Below are 19,020 nucleotides of genomic sequence, written 5' to 3'. Positions count from 1 at the left end.
AGGACCGAGAAGCTCTTGAGGAAAAGTCATGGAAAGGAGAGGCAGGATGTGTATAAAGCCGGTGGGCCACACAGAGGAAACAGTTCCCCTGCCTTTAGACGATGCAAGAATGCGTCCATGATAGAGGGAGAAAGACCGGGTTAATGAGCCAGCGCGTACTCATGTATGTGCGTTCTACGAGAGTACAAAGTTGACATGTGTGGCTGTTTGTGTGTGTCAGGAGTGTAAGGTGAGGGCAGAGGAGTCAGCCGACAGATGCCAGTGAGGCCAGCAGGGCAGGAAATCAGGACGGCTGTAGCCAAACACTGATAAGGGAAACTCATCACAAAGCCTTTCCTGTTTTCACCGCACTGCAAACCTTTCTCACCGCCATGGTGCATATCGCCTCGCATCATATCGCTCAAACTCATCTCACCTATGACTGGTAAGCACACAAGCCACAAAAGTTCCTTTTCTACATAATATTTGTCACAAACTTGCTGAGCTACGGTTGTTTTCCTGAAGCAGTTTTTAGAGTGTGAGAACTTAAACACATCTCACAAAGTTGTACATTCAGGTGGAGTGTGTGTCTTCTTTACCCTTACTCCTATATATACTGTATGTGTGTGTATGTGTGTGTGTGTGCACATGCTTATCGAAAGGAGGGAACTGAGACACAATGGAAAAGTATCTTCATGTCTCAGCATGCCCCAGTTGACACACTTTAGCTGACTGAACTCAACTGTGTTTATTTGTGCAGCTCCTCACACTCCCTAAATTACAGTTTACTACACACACTGATACAAGTATCACAGACATGTAGTGCTGTTGTTGCCTACAGTGAAAAGGTGCGTGGTGCAGCAATCCCAGGTGGGAGAGTGAAAAAAATGTGAAATTTTATCCAGAGAGTGCGATTTTATAAATCCACAATTTGGTACATCTTTAGAACACTCCTCAAAAGTAAACATGTCACATGAATTTGGTGGTAGATACCACACACTTTGCATAAGTAATACATTTCAATTTTTAACAAATACACAGTATTTAAAGACTTTGAAGACTGTTGTTTTTTTTCTTTACCATTTATAAAACCAAAAACACAAAACAGAACAAAAGTGTTAGGAACGTAAGCTGCAAACGTTAGCATGTCTGGCTAACTAGCTTACTATCTACAGTGGTAAACAAGCATTACTTCAAATGCCAACATGCACATCACTAGGTTGTGTTTGGGTTACAGGTTATGTAAAAAAAAAAAAAAAGACGAAGCTCCAACTAAACTAGCATCCAGTCAGCCTTCACATCTACACTTTGTTGAAGCTGGTAAGCTAAGCAGCCAAAGTGTTCCATATCATACTTATAAAACTAGGGCTAACTAGCTTAGCCTACTTAGCCTAGTTTATTTCCATGTCTTCATTACATAACCAAAGTTTGCAAGCTATAGCTCATAGAATCTGCCACTGACAGTTGTCAGTACAGCGTGAAAACTGACAGTCGATGGCTATATGAGGAACTTGCTTTTGTCTACCTGTGTCTGAAATCGAGGACATATTGTTTCAAAATGTAGCCTATTGACAATTTCAACTGGTAAATCTGCTCTCTATTTGAGTTTAATAGGCATAGCGACAGTAACTAACAACTTTTATCTTTATCTCTTTCATCCACATACAGTCATAGTGGTAATTACCTAGTGGTAATTAGTAAAGAAAGAAGTAGGGAAGAAATGATCATAGGGAGGAAAGAAAGTACTCACGTGAAGGAGACAGTGAAGTGGAACCTTTGCCGCAGGCCTCTGAAGGTGATGAAGGACTGTCCAGGGAAGCTGCGGGTGGTCATCTCACAGTAGGGCTTCTCGTACTCCCCTGGTGGACACTGGCACATGAAACCGCCAGCGAGCCTGTTGACACACTCGCCGCCATTCTTACACACACCAGGTACACACCGGCCTGATGATGCATTCAGCTCACAGTGATCGCCTACAAGAAAGAAAAGAGAAATTTGGTTTTACACATGTTCTATTTGTACTATACAGTTGTTTTATTCATCTATTCATTTCTTTTTCACTGATTGGTCCAGGTCCAGGTCTTTTACTAATGCCTTTTTAAAACCCTGTCAGTATATTATAACTGTGTTCATAACAAAATGAATGATGAATTACCTGTCGTTATATCATCTCATCAATCTACTATCATCATTTTATCTTTTCTGTGAAGCATGTTGTCTAGCGTTGATACATACTTCATATTTGAATGGAATCCAGTTATTTTAGCAAAACGCCTTTGATTATCAGTCATGCACATGCATACAACCAACTTTTCCTATTGAGTCTGCAGGTTAAACACAGCGTCCTGACTAGGCAAAACATTACGGGCCAGATTTACTAAGAAAATGGTGTTGTGCAAATGTTCGCTGAGGTTTTATTGAGTTTGTGGTCGCAATCTGTATGTATTCTGCATCTGATTTACTAAGACAGCAGATTAGAGAGTCAGCTAGTGTTGATATGGAGCCATACACAATTTAATGTCTTAACAAAAGAAAGAACATTTTAGTTGATTGTGTGCTTAGATCCCCTCTATAACATCAGTTCAAGTAAAGCTCCATCTAAACATTAGCAAAAATGACAAAGCCCTCTTTATAGGCCTTTTCTGAGAAGCTCAGGTCTTAGCCACAAGCTAATATGGCCATATTTGGAGAGACAAAAGAGGATGGGAGATAAAGAGGGGTTAGAGGGGAAGAGAGGGACAGACAAAGGCAAAGACTTAATGGAGAGTTAGAAAGACAGAAAGACAAAGCTGTATGAACAGCTTAGTGGTTAAGGTGATGTCAAGGAAGATACCTCCAACATTCCTCTATTTAATCCAGGCCATGGCTGAACTCGTGGTGATACTTTTAGACCATATAAAGATCAGATAATAACCGACCGTTTAAGTTCTTTTAAGGATCACTCCGGCTCCAATACTGCATTCCTAAAATGATTTTAGATTGAATGTTGGATTTGCTTTTTAGTTCAACCATGTTCTCTCAACCTGCCTTTTCCACACCCACTTCAGTTAGTTTTGGCAGTTGGTTTTGTATAGGCCTGCCCCAGGAACTTTAAAATACAGGATATACTGTACTCGTACAAAGGTCAGAGCTCAGGGCTCAAAGCTTGTACAGTGCATTGGTTTTTGTTTCTGAATATTCTCAAGAACCATGAATATTAGGCAAATTAGACTGATACCAGATTAAAAAGGTCTGAGACGACACTGTTATGTGACTGCCGTGCTTGAGCTGATTTTGGAAAGATGTTCAGAGGACAGAAGGAAACATCAGATCGTCTATGCCTGGCCAATTATCTACAGGAGTATGAAAAATCAATCCAATGACTGACCAGTAATGTCCGTTCCCATAAGTTTGTCCTCTGGCGTTCAACATGGACCCACCATCTTGGCTCTAAACCAATCTATCTGTTGTTTTCCCTGGCTTTCTTTTGGGAGTTGGTCTAGGCATCAACTAAGCCAACCAGGAGTCTTTAGATTGGCTCATTATCTTCAAGGTCTTCTATCCGTGCAGCTATTTTCAAGATGGACTGGGTGTCGCCAAAAGCCCGTCGTCCACTCCCTGACTTAGAGGTTGCACGTTAATATCAAATTCATTATATCATATAATCTGATTCGCTTTCCTTACAGCAGTGGGTCTCGGCTTGGGAAATTCCTCCTAAATTACCATGAAACTCTTTGTCCAGAGTCAACAAGTTGAGCCCAGTTTCCTGGCTCTCCTTGTAGAAATTCCTCCACTAATTCACCAGCCGCCCTTCTTTCTGACTCTAATATTATTTGTGATAGGTGCCTCAGTGTCCCCTTGCAGTGCTATGCATCAACTTGCTGTCCAGACAAGATCTCTCCACCCAGGACACACACGGACGCCCCAACACCACAGCCTGGAACCAGGTAATGGCCCTTCTCTCCTCAGCATAATCCTTTTTTCCGAGGGGGAATTATAAGGATCTGTTTCCCTGTAATGTAGGAAACCCAAGAGGATGCTGTCATCAGCCCCATTATGGCCCCTGATGGGCCCTGACTATCTGGAGTTGAACTGTGACCTTCAAAGAGGGGACACAGAGATGGAGGTAAGTAAAATATGATGGGTGAGTGGAGAAGATGGACATGGGGAGCAGGAGAGGAAGGCGAGAGTAGGCCAGTGAGTGACAAAGGTAGGTATAATCAGGTAATTACATCAGATAAGATAAAGGAAGAGAAGGAGAGGAAAGGTTGCGTGTTGGGAGAGACAGAGGGAGAGGAGGGGTGAAGGCTGTCAGAGGCCCTCTAGGCTCTATTAGGGAGAGACAGAGAAGCAGAGACAGTCAGACAGGTATCAGATGTACGAGGGGGAAGTATGAGAGGAAGATCACTGACACTGGGAAATATTTCGGAAAGCGATTACAATGGGAATGATGAAAGCTTCCGAGGCTTCGCATAGCTAATCTATCATCTGAATGCTGTGCAGAATGACTGTAACTTACAGTTTCCAGGCAGAGATTATGGTTCTTTGTGCTTTTCTCTCAATCAGAACAAAAGCTAAGGTTAAAGATACTCTGTGGAGTAGTCATGTAATCAAACAATTATTATGTTTACATTGACTGTTTCTCAACAAAACAATTTGTATCCTAAAAATGTGATAAATGTATTACCTTCCTCATAAAATATAAGCAAAAATGATTTTGGATATCTTTTAAACTTTTGTTTACATTTGTGTTTGCTAGCTAGGTGTCTTTTTCTCTATGTGCTATATGACAATGACTGTCAATCAGTGCAATAACATGAAACCTTCAGCAGGAATGTGTCAAAGACGCTAAATGGCTCCGTAGAAATGAGCAAAACTGTAGAATCAAGTGATAATTATCTGTGGGTTCTTCACTATGAGAGATCACTATCGTATTGTACATATTCAAATGATCCATTATTAATATAAAATATTGATTGAAGCAGCTTTAAGTTTTAGTCTTTGATTTGGTGAGTCCAAAAAAGGTGTCTCCACTTATTTATGAGAATAAGTACTATGACAATTTGTTTACATACAATAATCTTGGATCCCAAAAATCTATTATCTATATTTTTCTAATTATAGAGGGACAACATTTTTAAGCAATAGACAGTACTATTTATTACCGCAGAGTAGCACAGGAACTATGTGGATTACAAGGGGCAAAACTGTCATGATTGGTTATAGTTGAGAGTTATAACTGCCACTTTGTGTAGCCTTATTATGGTGCACATTTCACAAGGTTAAAGACTGACCGCAAAAAAAAGCTTTTCATGTTAACATTTTGATTCATGGCTTGAGTGATACTCGAGACAGATCTGGTTTGGCCAGTACAGTCAGCATTCCACACACTTTTGCTGTATACAGCTACTATATGCGTAAGTGTGTGTGTATGTGTGTGTGTGCAGCTGCCTATACACTATTACACAGTGTATTTTTCTCTGTGCACTGTGGTCGACCTCAAGATTCAACAATAGGTTATAAAACCTGTCTGTGCGGTTTGGTTGTTTTGTACAACTCAATTAAGCTATTGTCAGAAACAATATGAGAGCTCTCACATACTTATAATAGACTTTCAAAGCTTGCGTCAATACACAAAGACTAATGTATGTTATATATTCAGCACAATATAGTGTAATTAATTTTTTTTGACATGTAGCCAACTCACCAGTGAAGTCTTCCAGGCACTCGCAGGTGTACCCTCCCTCTCGGCTGCGGCACCTCCCGTTGTTCTTGCATGGTCCCGAGTAACAGAGATCAATCTCTGTCTCGCAGTAGTCTCCAGTGAAACCGACCGGACAGCGGCAACGCAGCCCGTTGATGGGGTGGATGGGCCGAAACAGAACCGTTTCAGAGGCGATGAAGGGAGGGGAGCTGTCGAACTTCAGCACTGACACACACTTCATGTAGTTCTCACAGGGCTCCCGCAGACAGATGTTGTCGTCAAACGGCAAAACCTAAACAGGAGAAGATTTAAAAGGAGAATTTCAGTCCAACTGCTTTCTGATTTTTATTATTTTGTATGAATGTGCAGACTGTGTGTTACCTCCTGAGATGATATCAGCCTGAGCAGAGTCCTGTTGAGGTAGATCTGCTCCTGCAGCTCCTCAGATGGAAAGAACGTCCCTTTGCCCGGGGCGCCACCGGGCTGCATTGCTGAAAAGGTTACGTTTAGGATGGAGCCTTGCACGTCTGTGTCGTTTTGGATGTTGAACACGAACACCGCTTCCCGCTTGGTGGAGAGCACAGCGGCAACGCCTTCCAAGAAGAGGCTGAGCAGGGGAGAGAGGAAGCGCTCCTGGGACATGTTCTCCAAGCGCACCGTGATGCTGTTGGTCAGCATGTCATCGGTGATGATGGTGACACGCAGTGTGCACAGCGCCACAATGCGATGGATACCATCTATAAAAAAAACAGAGGGTAGACATTTGATTGTTTATTTACACATTGGCACCTCTAAATGTCAGTAAAGGGTAACAAAGGAACAGGTTAGAAAAGAAAAAAATGAAGAAATCACACCCAGGTTGAGTGGCAAAGAGGCAAACAATTTATGATTCATACAAACGTGCTAAGACAAATTTGCTGATTAAGATAAAGGCCCCAGGAGTTGCGTCTAGAAGCTGATGTCCTTAGACATGTGGCCAAGTTTACTTCAAGTGAGTGCTTTCTGTGATATAATGCATGTCAATAAAGCAGGAAGGTCACAACAACACACACTTGAAAGCCAAAAGTGGTTCTAAGGTTTCCAAAGAGGTAAAAACAAAAAAGCAGCAAACCTCTTTATGCAAACAATAAATTGTAGGCCTGAACTATGATACAGCAGTGAGAACTGTCTTCCTGTAAAGGTGTGCATATATTTCTTCCACCTATTTCCTGACTAACATCATGTTACACAAACACATGTAGAGATTTGAGAGATGTCTCCTGCCAAATTGCTCCCTCTTTACATCTCTAGACACCCGCCTCAGTCTCCTGCACTCTTGTTGTCTTTCTCCTGTGCTATTTCCTCTCTGGATCACCTACTTTTATTATATATCTATTATTATCTAAACTCAACTGAAAAGACTTTGCTTTCAGTGTCTCACAGTGGTCTAAATACTGCTTCAGGAAGATATCCGTCATGCAGTTTATACAGAAACTGAATATACAGTATGTTCTATATGTTTTCTTTCTTGTTGTATCTCTTCTGTAGCTTAACAGCTTGACTTGTTTACTGTGTAACACTTTTGCCACTAGATTGAATTAAGTGGTTGCCAGTCGGTGTAGATTCAGTCTGATTCGATCCCTGGCTGGGAGTAATTGGATCAGTCTAGGATTTCTGCCCCTGGGGAAATCTGGGTCTGGTCTCATACCTACTTCTGGCACAACTGTAATTCCTGGTGCCTATGGAGGGAAACAGAAGGCTATAGGCTGCAGAGGGCACGGGCTGGCTGAAATACAGCTAACAACAGGTGGTGAGGCCAGATGAAATTTGTAGGGGGGATAATACTGTTGAAGTGGCACGGGGAGATGGGTCGGATTGCACAGCTTTGCCGTACCATACTGAGGACTTGAGTGTGTGGTGTATCTGTGCGTTCAGGGGTGAAAGAGTCATGGTGAGGTTCGGCCACAGGCGCCCTGTCACTCTCAGACATAAAGGAGGTCATTTCTCAGGACCTCAAACTCTCCTCAGACACGCAGATGCACAGTCAATCAGAGCAGAGTGTGGACAGGACGGCTCATCGGGCTAGCCTCAAGCTAACTGCTAACCAGAGTGGAGGTCAACAACAACCGTACTAGCACAAATAACTCACAATGGGAAGTGACACGAGGGTCAGTTAGTTTAGCGCGTCCGAGCTACCGCTGGTTCATGGCTGTAACGGGCATAAATCACGGAGCGTGGGTGGTAGCGGAGTGACAAAAAGCACACTCGCAAATGCAGACACCTACTGTATACACACATGAACAAGTCACTCTGCAGGACAGTGACATTAAGCAGCAGCTGTGGATTACTGGGCTGCTGTAATGTGCTGGAATGGAGGTGCTCATTCAACACAGCGCTAACAGACAGTCAAACTATCTGTTGGCTACTGTGTGTTTATTTGTCTGCAGAGCTCCACACCTGTCTCTCTCTCTCTCTCTCTCTCTCTGAGTCTGTGTCAGGGGGATATGGTGTTATACCACATGCTGCCAGATATCCATCAGCTCAACGTTTACACACACACACACACAGAAATGAATGTACTCAATGACAGGTTAGATACAATTTTTTACACACATACACGCAATGCCAAGTCCAAACATTACACCAGTTGTAAAAAGTCACATCAAATGACTGTGTAACCAAGTAGGTACTGACACAATCTGTTACCACTGGGCCCTCTGCAGCACACACACACACATACTTCCCCCTTTCATCCACATTCATTCATTCCCATGCCAATCCTCACACCCAAACACACAAACTACATACTGAAAGCAATGCTCAGTGTGTGTGGCTTTTTCAGTCTGACTGACACGGGACTTCATCACCCATTCTACCACGCACAGACTATTTCACGACTAAGTAAACTGTAGCGGATTAAGGGAAGGACCTGCACCACTGGGACTCGGATTGACGCAGGATGGAGGGGGAAACACCGGTGTGAAAAATCAAGTAGAGCAATGACACCATAGAGAGCTGTAAGGAGCTGGATCCATAAACGACCGTGGCGGAAAAGCTCACAGGCTCACGGAAAGATGTGAAGCAGAATTTATGAGGCAGAAAAAGACAAGGACGGTGCTGAGAACGTCCGATTGGAATTGCATTGGCTATGCAATCATGCGGCGCCAATTATAAGCTAAGCAGTGTGACATGTCATCTTTTAAATACCGCCAGAGGAAGGCAATACCTCCTTTCATTTTGTTTGTAATGCATCTGTGTATACGAAGGTAAAGGAAGTCAGAAAGAAAACACAAGTCTCACAAAAAGACTTTCTGACCGACCCAAAACAATGTAAGCATTATTCAGTTAATTCATTAATGCCTGGGACACTACTACAAGATAGTTGTTTGTTTCTTTTCTCTTTCCAGGGGCATCCCAACCCACTCTATTTATAGAGCCCACCAGCTGCTAGCATGGGATCACACACACATGCAGAGGATGGGCTGAACCATGGAAAGGGTGTATCACAGGCAGACGCCATGGAAAAAAATATATGCGTAAGCATGCCGCCTAACACACACACACACACGCATAACATAGGTGTCCACCAGCAGACGCGCACAAACAGTCACACACATGCGGGTTTAACAGGACTTATTACTACTGAGAGTTTTTTAATAGATGACACTCCAAGTAAAAACAAGAGCTGATTACACGGTAGCTTTGATATTCAAAGCTGCCGTGTAATCTCCTCATTTTTGAAGTATCATGTGCAAATCATTTATTAACTTGACTTCTGTTAAAACTTGGGATAAATCTGCATTGTTGTTTTAACACATTTACAAGGACTCACTGGACAGCCCCAATAAAGATCACTGACATGTTTATGCCACATTATGATCTGATTATTGCACTTTTACAGCCTAACAGCATTGATAAATGTATCTAAGTGAATCCATTTGCATGATTGAACACATTAAGTGAAGTCAGTTGGTTTAGTGAGTGTTGTATACAGTATTTGAATTTGTAGTTGGATTAATTATTGACAAAGGAGATACTGTATATCAACAGGCCACGTAGTTGGAGGCCTGCAGTGTTGGTGGTGAGAGCTACGGAGGTGATAAGAGCTGTTAATAAGCTGTGAAGTAAGCCGCACCAATGACACGCTAGTGTTTGTGTATGAGGGCAAATGACCACACACACATACGTAGACATACAAAAAGCTAATACATTTGTCTTTTAACTGTCAATGTGCTTCCCTAACCACATAGTTCTCTCACACTCACAGAGGTCTCTGTTTGTGGTTTGAGCTCATCCTAACAAACCCAAATTGTGGACACACACATTCCTAACAGCTGTCACTGTGAGTGACAAGCACACACAGCTCCAAACGACACACTGCATGTGCGTCCATGTTAACGTCTATGAGGTTTGGTGCTGATTAAACTCAGTCAAAAAGTTTATGTAGGATTTTCTTCTTTAAGAAATAACTTCCCTTCTTTATTCTTCACAAATCGAGGCAACCAAGAGTAATATTTGACTCTATTACCATACATATCTGAAATCCTTTTTGTGTTGGTTTGCTCATGTGATACAGCGATACATTTAACTTCAACTCTGGTGGCCACCGCCTCCCAAAACCCAGCTGTGTAAAACCACCAGCAGTGTTTAGTCAGTTAGCGAGAGGGACGGTCAGTAAAACAACAGAAAACAAACAAGACATTTGTAGCACCGACAGGTTCCAGAGAGGTGACAAGCCCACCAGAGAGGCACACTTCACCCCTTTTCACAAGCAGAGAGAGAACATTTCAACTTCTCGCTGCTTTCATTTTTATCAAATCATCATATTTTCATTCTTTTCCAGTTTTTTACAGTTAAAGTCATCCACAAAAGTGTCGCTTATGTGAAAACCCCCGACATAGAACCCTTCCTTCCTTCATTAGCATACAGCCATGCTAAGCTTATAAAGTTATTCGCATCCTGTTGACATTTATCACGACTAAAGAGAACGGTTATTGAGAGCTTGAAATGTTACAACCAAAGGGGAGGCATGCTGTTATAAAAGCAGGAAGCTGTTGTAAAAAAGAAAAAAAAATTCACTGCCATTTTTTTTCACCCCACAAAACTTTTTACTGCACTGTTAAAGTTTTACAGTGGAACAGCCAATGAAAACTCCTGTCAAGTCAAGTCAAACTATATATATAGCGCATTTCATACACAGGGCAACACAATGTGCTTTGCATTAAGTGACAATACAATCGCAACACAATCGAGAATCAGTGCAGATCCATCAGCTGATTTTTGGAGGACGGTGAATAGACCATTACAGCAGTCTAGTCTACTTGTTATAAATGCATGGATTAATTCATATTTTGATAGAAAGCCCTTTAGTTTCGAAATGTTTTTTAGTAGGTAGAAGGCAGATCTTGTGAGATGATTGATATCTTCAGAGAACTGAGATCAGCTGCAGTTTTCTGTCTCTGAGCCTTTGCGCCAAAGATGAGTATTTCTGTTTTGTCAGGTACTTTTAAATCTCTCAGAGCAACAGATGAACTCTCTCCCCCTCCCCCCCCTCTCTCTCCCCCTCCCTCTCTCTCTCTCTCTCTCTGACTCTCTCTCCCTGAGGTTTCAAATATTTGAATCCATACAAAGCCTGCAACCTGAGTGGCTCCCAGCCAATCGCTGAGCAGAAACTCAAATGTCAGCCCCTCCTTATTGGACACACCTAAACACCTCTGGCCTATCAGGAAAGGCAAACAAACACTCTTTGAACGGTACAATCTGGCAGCATTTCTCTTTCTCTTTCCATTCTTTTCTTCTCTCTTTCCAATAGCCATTAAAACATCTCAGTGATTGAAAACGCTGCCCAAAACAATAACTTTCCACTGCTTGGAGCTGGGGTTCAATAAAATACATTCTTCATCATCTTTTTGCTTGTCCTCTCATCTCTTTTATGTCCATATCCCATTAGAACTTTTTAACTTTTCATCAAAGGAATAATTGCCCCTGACAGTAACTCGCAACCGTTCTGTTCGGACTCCAGCGAGTTGTCAAACCTCATCTCCTTTTTCTTCCTTTCTGTCTCTCTCATGGTAACCAGTGCCAACATCGGATCACATATCAGCAGCCCGCAGACACACTGACAGACATCCTGTATGCTGAAACAGAGGGAAATCACCCCGTACATACATATACACACAAACACAAAAAAAAATCACACTGATGATTTGAAGTCAATCAAAGCTAGCTCTGCAGAAATAAAAGATGAACAGGAAAAAAAGAGTTTCATGAGAGCAGGAAATGAGGGAGAGATGTCTGAGGGAGAGCTGGAGAGCAGATTGTAATAGAGAATGGTTGAGGAGTGACTCTCAGCAAAGGTATCCTTCTTGGTGCCAAGCTAAAACAACTAACTAAATAAAAATCATCAACTTTTGCACAGAAATGACGCAAAATAGAGTAAAAACTGTAAGGTTAAAGCATAGATGAGGTGACCTATTTTCCTCATTATCCTTCCCTTAAAAATTGGCAAGCAAAACTAACACTCAAGGCAGCCTGAACTGATTTCCTGGCTGCTTTCCGTTTATGGCAGGTGGTGCCATCACACCTACTTACACGCTGTCACATGGGTCACATTTACTTAAAGAGATTTTCCGAAAGTGTGCTCCATTTCCCGTCTTTATACAGATCATTATGTCAAGTCTACAGAGACACGCAAAGAGCACAGAATCCTTTGAGACAGTGTGATGCAGCCAGGAGGATGGTATGACGGCAAGCTGTTTGCCCCTCATTCTGAACACTTCTGCCTTTAGATGACTTCTTTTGTTTCAGATATACTGAACCCTTAAGCATCATCAATGCTCTATAAAGCATGAAACGACTACTCTAATAGATAATCTAGCATTATTGTCTTCTTCAAACCATTGTAGGTTCTTTGTCAACGATATGCCTGAATGGATCGCTGAAGCAAAACTTGAATCTGTCACTGAAATTAAAGGATAGGTTCACAATTTTTCAATTCTGTCTTAAAACAAAAGTCATGTCCCAGTATGGACATAGAAACAGGTTTTGGTTGCTGTAATCATTCTTCCTGTTCATACTAGGCATCGATCAGGAGGTTCAACAGGTTAGAAGATCCCTTTCAAATGCACTTTCAATCCAAAATCCACAAAATCATTTAAACGTTTATCTGAAGCTTATATGAGAATTCTCTCATCCAAATTCGTCAAATTAATATCTTCTAGCTTTTTGGAATAATTCTCTCTTTGTGTTCCCCTGTTGAGCTGCAGTGCAAGGATTGTAACAAAAAAGGGAAATTTGTACTAAAAAAGCTGCAACTTTGTATTATTTTTATTTTTGCAAAGAACAAGAACTGTACCCTATTACTTATAAGGAATACATTTGGAAGGGGTCTTTTGGAAGCATTCTGTATAACACTGTTTCACATATTCTCATCATCTGTTATGTGTTGGGAGCTTTAACACATGACCCAGTGGTGATTTTAAATGCAAACCTGTGCTAACCAAGGGTAGATAATCAACCACAGGAATGCAAGGGGGCAGCAGGTTAACAGATATAGAGAGAAAGAGAGATTTATGGATTCCAAAAAATCTATAACAGCAGACTCCTGCTGTGTTTTATTCCATGACAGCTAAAAGCAACATTTTTCACATCAAACAAGAACAATTCATGTACAGTATTAATATGATTTCTATAAAGCAATAACATAGCTATAATATAATCACAGCTATAAACACATCACTATCACTGTAATCTTAGAACTGACAGAGCCACGATTCTATTACACAACTTGAACTCAGCACTGGAGAGCTTCTATCTGCTGTCACTCATCTGCTGATGCGTGTGCATCCACTCCTATCTGGAAACACTCAGCGAAAGCCCCTCTCATCTCCTTCCACGAGCTGTCGGCTGTATTTTACTCTCAGGTATGCCCGTCTGCCCGTCTGATCAAAGTGTCGGACAGATGCGAGGACGGAAGGGCTTAAGCTTTGAACACTCACATGGACACAAGCAGATAAAGTTGACGGGCGCGTGGGCTGCTGGGCAGTCAGAGAGGGGTGAAGCCTTGGAGAAGGGAGGCAGGGGCGGATGAGGAGACGGCGAGAGGAAGGGATAGGATGGGAATGATTTACTGTGCGTTATTTCATATGCAGTATGATGGGGGGGAATGAAAACAGCAATAAAGAACTGCAGGGGCGAGTGTGTTTGAGAAAGTGTGTGTTTCACTTCTGTCTTGTAATGCAAGAGGCTGATTTACTGTAGTGGCAAATTGTGCAAATTGTGAGCGCATGTGTGACTATATATCATCACGCCTACACACATTCACGCGCGCACACAGCTGTTGCAGTCTAATTTCTCCACAACACCTGCAGCTCTTCAGGGAGGCCAAACAAGCCAAAAACAACCCCTCCTTCTACTTCTTCATCTTCTCTTCATGCTCCTCTCTCTGTACTATAGTGACCACACTAGTGGGATTAGCTCTCTCTCGCTCGTTCTCTCTTCCAGCGTTCATAGTGGGAAAAGTGGCAGCAGAGGCACACAAAAGACTCCTTTCACCCCTCAGGAGTGAGTAGTGAGAAGAGGAGGGGAGCAGCGTGGGTGAGGTCTGGGTGATGGGTGTGTGGTGGGGTTGTCAGAGGGATAACATCCTGACTAAAGCCTGAGAACAGGTGGGATTACACACAGATGCGCCGAATGAACGAGGATCAGTGACTGAACCAATCAAACAGCCTGTAGAACAGGTGGAGCAGCAGCACGGTGAAGAGATTGAGTCCACTGGGTGACTTAAAAAAAAAACCTCAAATGAAGTTATTTTTTAATGTTTCAACCAGAGACATTTGTGTAAAACAAAATGCTACACAATTCACTTGCATCTGACATCAAAAAACAGCTCTCCTTGAATTTTGTGAGTCTTGTTTATGGGTAAACCAAACAGTTCTTCATCTATTCCTGTGATGTTTTGTGCTAATTTCCAGTTATGCCTGACAAAAATGCAATAAGCTTTTTCATGAAACTGGTATTAAATCAAGCCACTGACAGTGATTCTTTTTCACTCAGGCATCAACATGAACTGATTCACCGGACTGGATGAACAACCATTTGCATAATCTTTCCTTTCGCGTCAAATTTCTCCACATCATTCACAGAAATAAGTTTTTAATTAGATGAGAAATAAAGCATGCAGTTGCCAAAACTTTCTTCATTTGGTAAGATCCTAAAGTCTTCATAAAGTTTGGAAGTTTGGAAGAGGAATCATGTCACCATAGAGACTTGAAGTAATGACATGGACAGCATTATCATTAAATAAGCATTTTAGATGAATCCCTTTGTTATGATTAGCCCTTGCTGGACTGGACTCCATCTTGGATTCTGCCAAAATTGCCCTGTGTTAAAAAAAAAAAGGTTTATGCTCGACACAGTGTCCCCGGCAAAAGGGTGTGACACAAGGGTGACGTCATTGCGTCATTGCGTCTTTCATGTATCTGTTCCATCATAACAACACATGGCTGAAAACACCCTCGTAGTCATGTATCTGCTGTGATGCAACAATTCGAAACCTTTCGCTTGGCATGCGACGGAGTTCAAAAGCCTGCCCCCACTGTATCAACTTCTCCTCCACCTTCACCTTTAAGCTGAATGGACTTTCACAAGCCCTCTGCAAGTGCCCTTAGTGGCCGTACTTAAGCAGAGCACTCAGGGGCATCGAGTGCCAGGCCAAGAACTGACCCGGCTAGAATATCTATGTCCCATTTAGAATCCCTGGGAGAGCGAGGCGAAAAGAATAGAAGCACTGTTCCTGCCCAGACAATACTAAACGAACCCGGATGAAGAGGCCAGACAATGCAAAACGAACCCAAATGAGCGGCTGGCTTGTTTGACTGCCTGAGGGCTGACTGGTATTAGTGCACTTGTTAGCTCATCGCCTGTGAGACGATTGCCAAAGAAGGTAATTAATCACAGAGATACTTGGAGGGCCTTCATCAGTGAGCTGCAGATGTGAGATATAAAACAGAGGTGGAGGGGAGAAAGGGCATCGGGGCTTGTTGTTGTGACATGGATTCTGATGACGGAATCAGCACCTGGTACTGAATATCACGTTCTGCTGTTAACAAGCTTAAGAAGACGCCCTCAGGGGCAGTGAAAAGTAGGAAGACAGGGAGAGCAGCAGGGAAACGTTGTGGGAAACTGGATGAACCCATCCAACCTGTGTGAATCAATGAGAAATAAATTCTTTGTCCACAAATTAAGGCGAGTGTCACGCGATACTTACTTTGCTCGGCTCACACAAACTCAATTATAACATTTCAGAGCATAACACCAGTTGTGCCGCACAATGTCAGGCCTCAACACGAGAAAGCACAGGGCTAGCAGCGCACTATCGAGCACCGTTAGCTCCCTTAAATGTGCAGGCAATAAAAGGTACTATCATGTCTCTCTCATTGCAGCGCTGCTTTCATAATTGATTTTAAAACGCCGTTAAATCCACTTAGCTGTTCCACACAAGCACTCAGGGATCTCAGTCTTTCAGCTCTCTCTCTCCCTCCGTCCCCGTGTGTCTGTCCGCCGACAAATCATGTTAAAGCTCTCCACTTCCTCTTGTTAAAGGTTCAAAGGTCACAGCTTCCAGGTGTCATCTGGCTCTGTTCTCACCAGATGATGTGATGGCAAAAAAAAATAAAGAAACCCTCTAGGCTAAAGATGTATAGGCCAAGTTTTACCTCACGCTGTCTGAAGTTAAATTATCGAGACAGAAAAATCATCCAGGAGGTGCTTCTTCTGTCTCGGTCTGACACCTGAGAGACAGTTTAATTGAGGACTTATAATTTAACCGTCACTTTTAATTAATCATTCAGCGTCTCTCGGTGATCTAGTGGTAAAGGTATTATCCTTTTTTCCGCCAAACATCTGCAACAGATACCATCATGTGATGTCTTTGCTGTCTGTCATTTCATAACTATAGGTATCTTTTTTCTTTTTTTTTTCCATAAATTAAGGTCGACGTCAAGTCTCTTCAACTTGAAATAAGGGCAGGGCAGGTTGAGGAAAGGATCAAACGGACAAAAGGTATGAGTGAGGGAGGAGTTCACCAGACACGTTTGAAGACAGGGACAAAGTAGGTGGGAGATGAAATGCTGAGACGGAGGAAGAGAGAGCACAAAACAAAACAAGACTAGGTCAAAAACTAGTATATGGCTGGACTGTGTATGGTCAATGTGCGAATTCTTGGATATTAAATGTTCACCTGCAATTAGTGGTTCCAGTAATAGAATAGTTCATGCCGATTCATTTTGAAAGAGCAACGGCCAATGGGGAAACTCCAACACTGGGCTGGCTGACCAATGGTGTAACTTCATCACTCAGTCAGTGACAGACATTCAGGGTTTTAAGGCTGGTCTATGTCCAGTCCAGCCAAAAAAAGACCAAAAGATCAATTGAGCCAAAGAGACTGAATCAAAACAAGACACACAAATGCACATTACTCCAGCACAAGTCCACACCTGCAGACTACTGTTCATCACCTCAAGCAGGTAGCCATTAACCTCTGACATCATGTAAAAACTATAATAAACATCTCCATGACCTGTCAGAGTTAGGAGATGAAAAGGAACACAAAGCAACACATGAAATCATGATGAGAAGAAACAGTAGCTGCATATCACAACTATTCAGGATTGAACAGTTGTGACATTGACATGAGATGGAATCTAATAAGCTTTTTTTTCCCTTTCCAGTGGAAACAATGTAGACACGCTGTGTGCAAGCTCCATCGGGTGATCCTACAATTTCGTTAAAAGTAGACAAAATATATATGTGATCCATTTCACATTTCAACGGCATCAGAGTTTATATAATCAGGTTAAAGCCTAAGTGGAACAGATTTGAAGAAACATGCCTTCTACTACCAGAGCCAAAGGCCGAGGCTTTATTCCTTTGTCTGATAGGGCCGAAGCCGGGCGTTCACAAGAAGATGACAGATTCACACCTGATCTGCTCACCAAAGCTCTGGACTCCCAAAAAATTGACATCTGTGGAATCTAATAATAAAACATTGTTTGTTTAGGCTGACTGTGATTTTTTTTTTTTTGGCAGTATACTGAGGGATCTGTAAAATGCCAATCAAAGGTAAAATAATTACTTTTCTGTCAATCACTTTGTCTGTCTTGATGTGAGCATTATAAACTAAATCTTGATTAACTCTGATATTATACCAGTTGCACATTCCATCACTCAGTTTTGCGTAATTTGTACTTCCATCTGAATATACTCTATACTCATAGCATCCAGTGTTTTTACTCCATTTATACCATTTATTTATTTATACACTGTAAATTCCAGATCTGTAGAAGTGTATAGTTACTTTTACCTGTAGTACAGATAACATGTGTTATTCTACATGTGTTATTCTGCACAAAAGACAAATAAAGTAGAACTTGATATTTGATGATGATGACTGATACATCACAGCCGATCATGATTTACAGATAGATGTGATTAATTCATAATGATGAATAATAATATTACAGGGCTAGATATAGCCACAGCCATGCATAATGGTTGTATGTAATTACAGCTGAAATTGCGCTAATTCCTTTGCATTTCTTGTTATTGAAAGACTGGTGGAGCGGGCAGCACTATTGATATGCAATCATTTATGGCTAACTTTGGGAGTGGAAATTGTGCTCATCTAGTTCACCTTGTTCCACAATGATTAAAACTTATAAAACAAGCGCATGTACATGCATTAATTTATAAATCTGACGAAAAGAATGCATATGCATATTTTTCTATGCATCTGACTTCTGTCCACTGATGTATTACTATAGTGAGAGGAGGTACTTTCCATGTATGCGTGTATGTGTGTGTGTGAGTGTTTGTGTGTGTGGTCGGCTGATTAGTATTAGCAGTATTAGATCTTTTAAAAGTCTGTACTGAAGAGATCACAGAAAGGTGAAGAGTCAAATGGTTCTTTCTCTGTTGCGCAGGAGGGAATCACTCAACTATAACCAAGAATGCTCACACACACACACACACACACACACACACACACACACTATCTAAAGCCAGCCCAGCCAAATCAACAGTTTGTCACGCTCTGCTGCTCCATGCACACACACAATATCCTCACACACAAACACACATGTTCTGCCCGTACAGCTAAATATACTGTATATGTACACAAGCTCATAATGCATTTAAGCACACAAACCATATCTGAACGTATGCACACACCGTTCCTCCCAGCCTGCATTAACTCCCTCTCTCTAGCATCGATCCCATATGATAAGCCAACAGTGGACAAATAGTTGGTTTGGCGGGGGAGCGCACTGATCAAAAGCCTCCTCACAGGTCGACCTGCCCTGCTCTCTTAAGAGCTACCCAGC

The 19,020-nt window shown here is 42.0% G+C and overlaps 1 protein-coding gene and 1 long non-coding RNA gene across 6 annotated transcripts in view; one reads left to right on the top strand and one right to left on the bottom strand.

Moving 5' to 3' along the window:
* The window catches only part of celsr1a (cadherin EGF LAG seven-pass G-type receptor 1a), a 95,674-nt gene that overhangs the window by 49,635 nt on the left and 27,019 nt on the right, over nucleotides 1-19,020 (bottom strand). For all 4 annotated transcript variants that reach the window (XM_042403415.1, XM_042403417.1, XM_042403416.1 and 1 more), the window contains exons 2-4: nucleotides 6,044-6,399; nucleotides 5,666-5,954; nucleotides 1,730-1,952 (exon numbers count right to left, since the gene is read on the bottom strand). In XM_042403415.1, the coding sequence (XP_042259349.1) occupies nucleotides 1,730-1,952; nucleotides 5,666-5,954; nucleotides 6,044-6,399 (868 nt within the window). The remainder of the gene's footprint in view (nucleotides 1-1,729; nucleotides 1,953-5,665; nucleotides 5,955-6,043; nucleotides 6,400-19,020) is intronic.
* LOC121890845 lies at nucleotides 253-17,843 on the top strand. Of its 2 annotated transcripts, none has more exons than XR_006093949.1 (6): nucleotides 253-424; nucleotides 3,801-3,905; nucleotides 3,982-4,084; nucleotides 9,049-9,177; nucleotides 16,633-16,702; nucleotides 17,371-17,843. It is a non-coding gene; the product is annotated as an uncharacterized LOC121890845 (long non-coding RNA). The 2 variants fall into 2 exon arrangements; XR_006093948.1 differs by lacking the exon at nucleotides 253-424 and adding an exon at nucleotides 1,224-1,299.

The sequence above is a fragment of the Thunnus maccoyii genome, chromosome 23 (assembly GCF_910596095.1).
Source record: "Thunnus maccoyii chromosome 23, fThuMac1.1, whole genome shotgun sequence".
In the NCBI taxonomy this organism is placed as follows: Eukaryota; Metazoa; Chordata; class Actinopteri; order Scombriformes; family Scombridae; genus Thunnus; species Thunnus maccoyii.
Note: the sequence above shows the minus strand (reverse complement) of the source record. Positions and strands in the feature narration are given on the sequence as shown.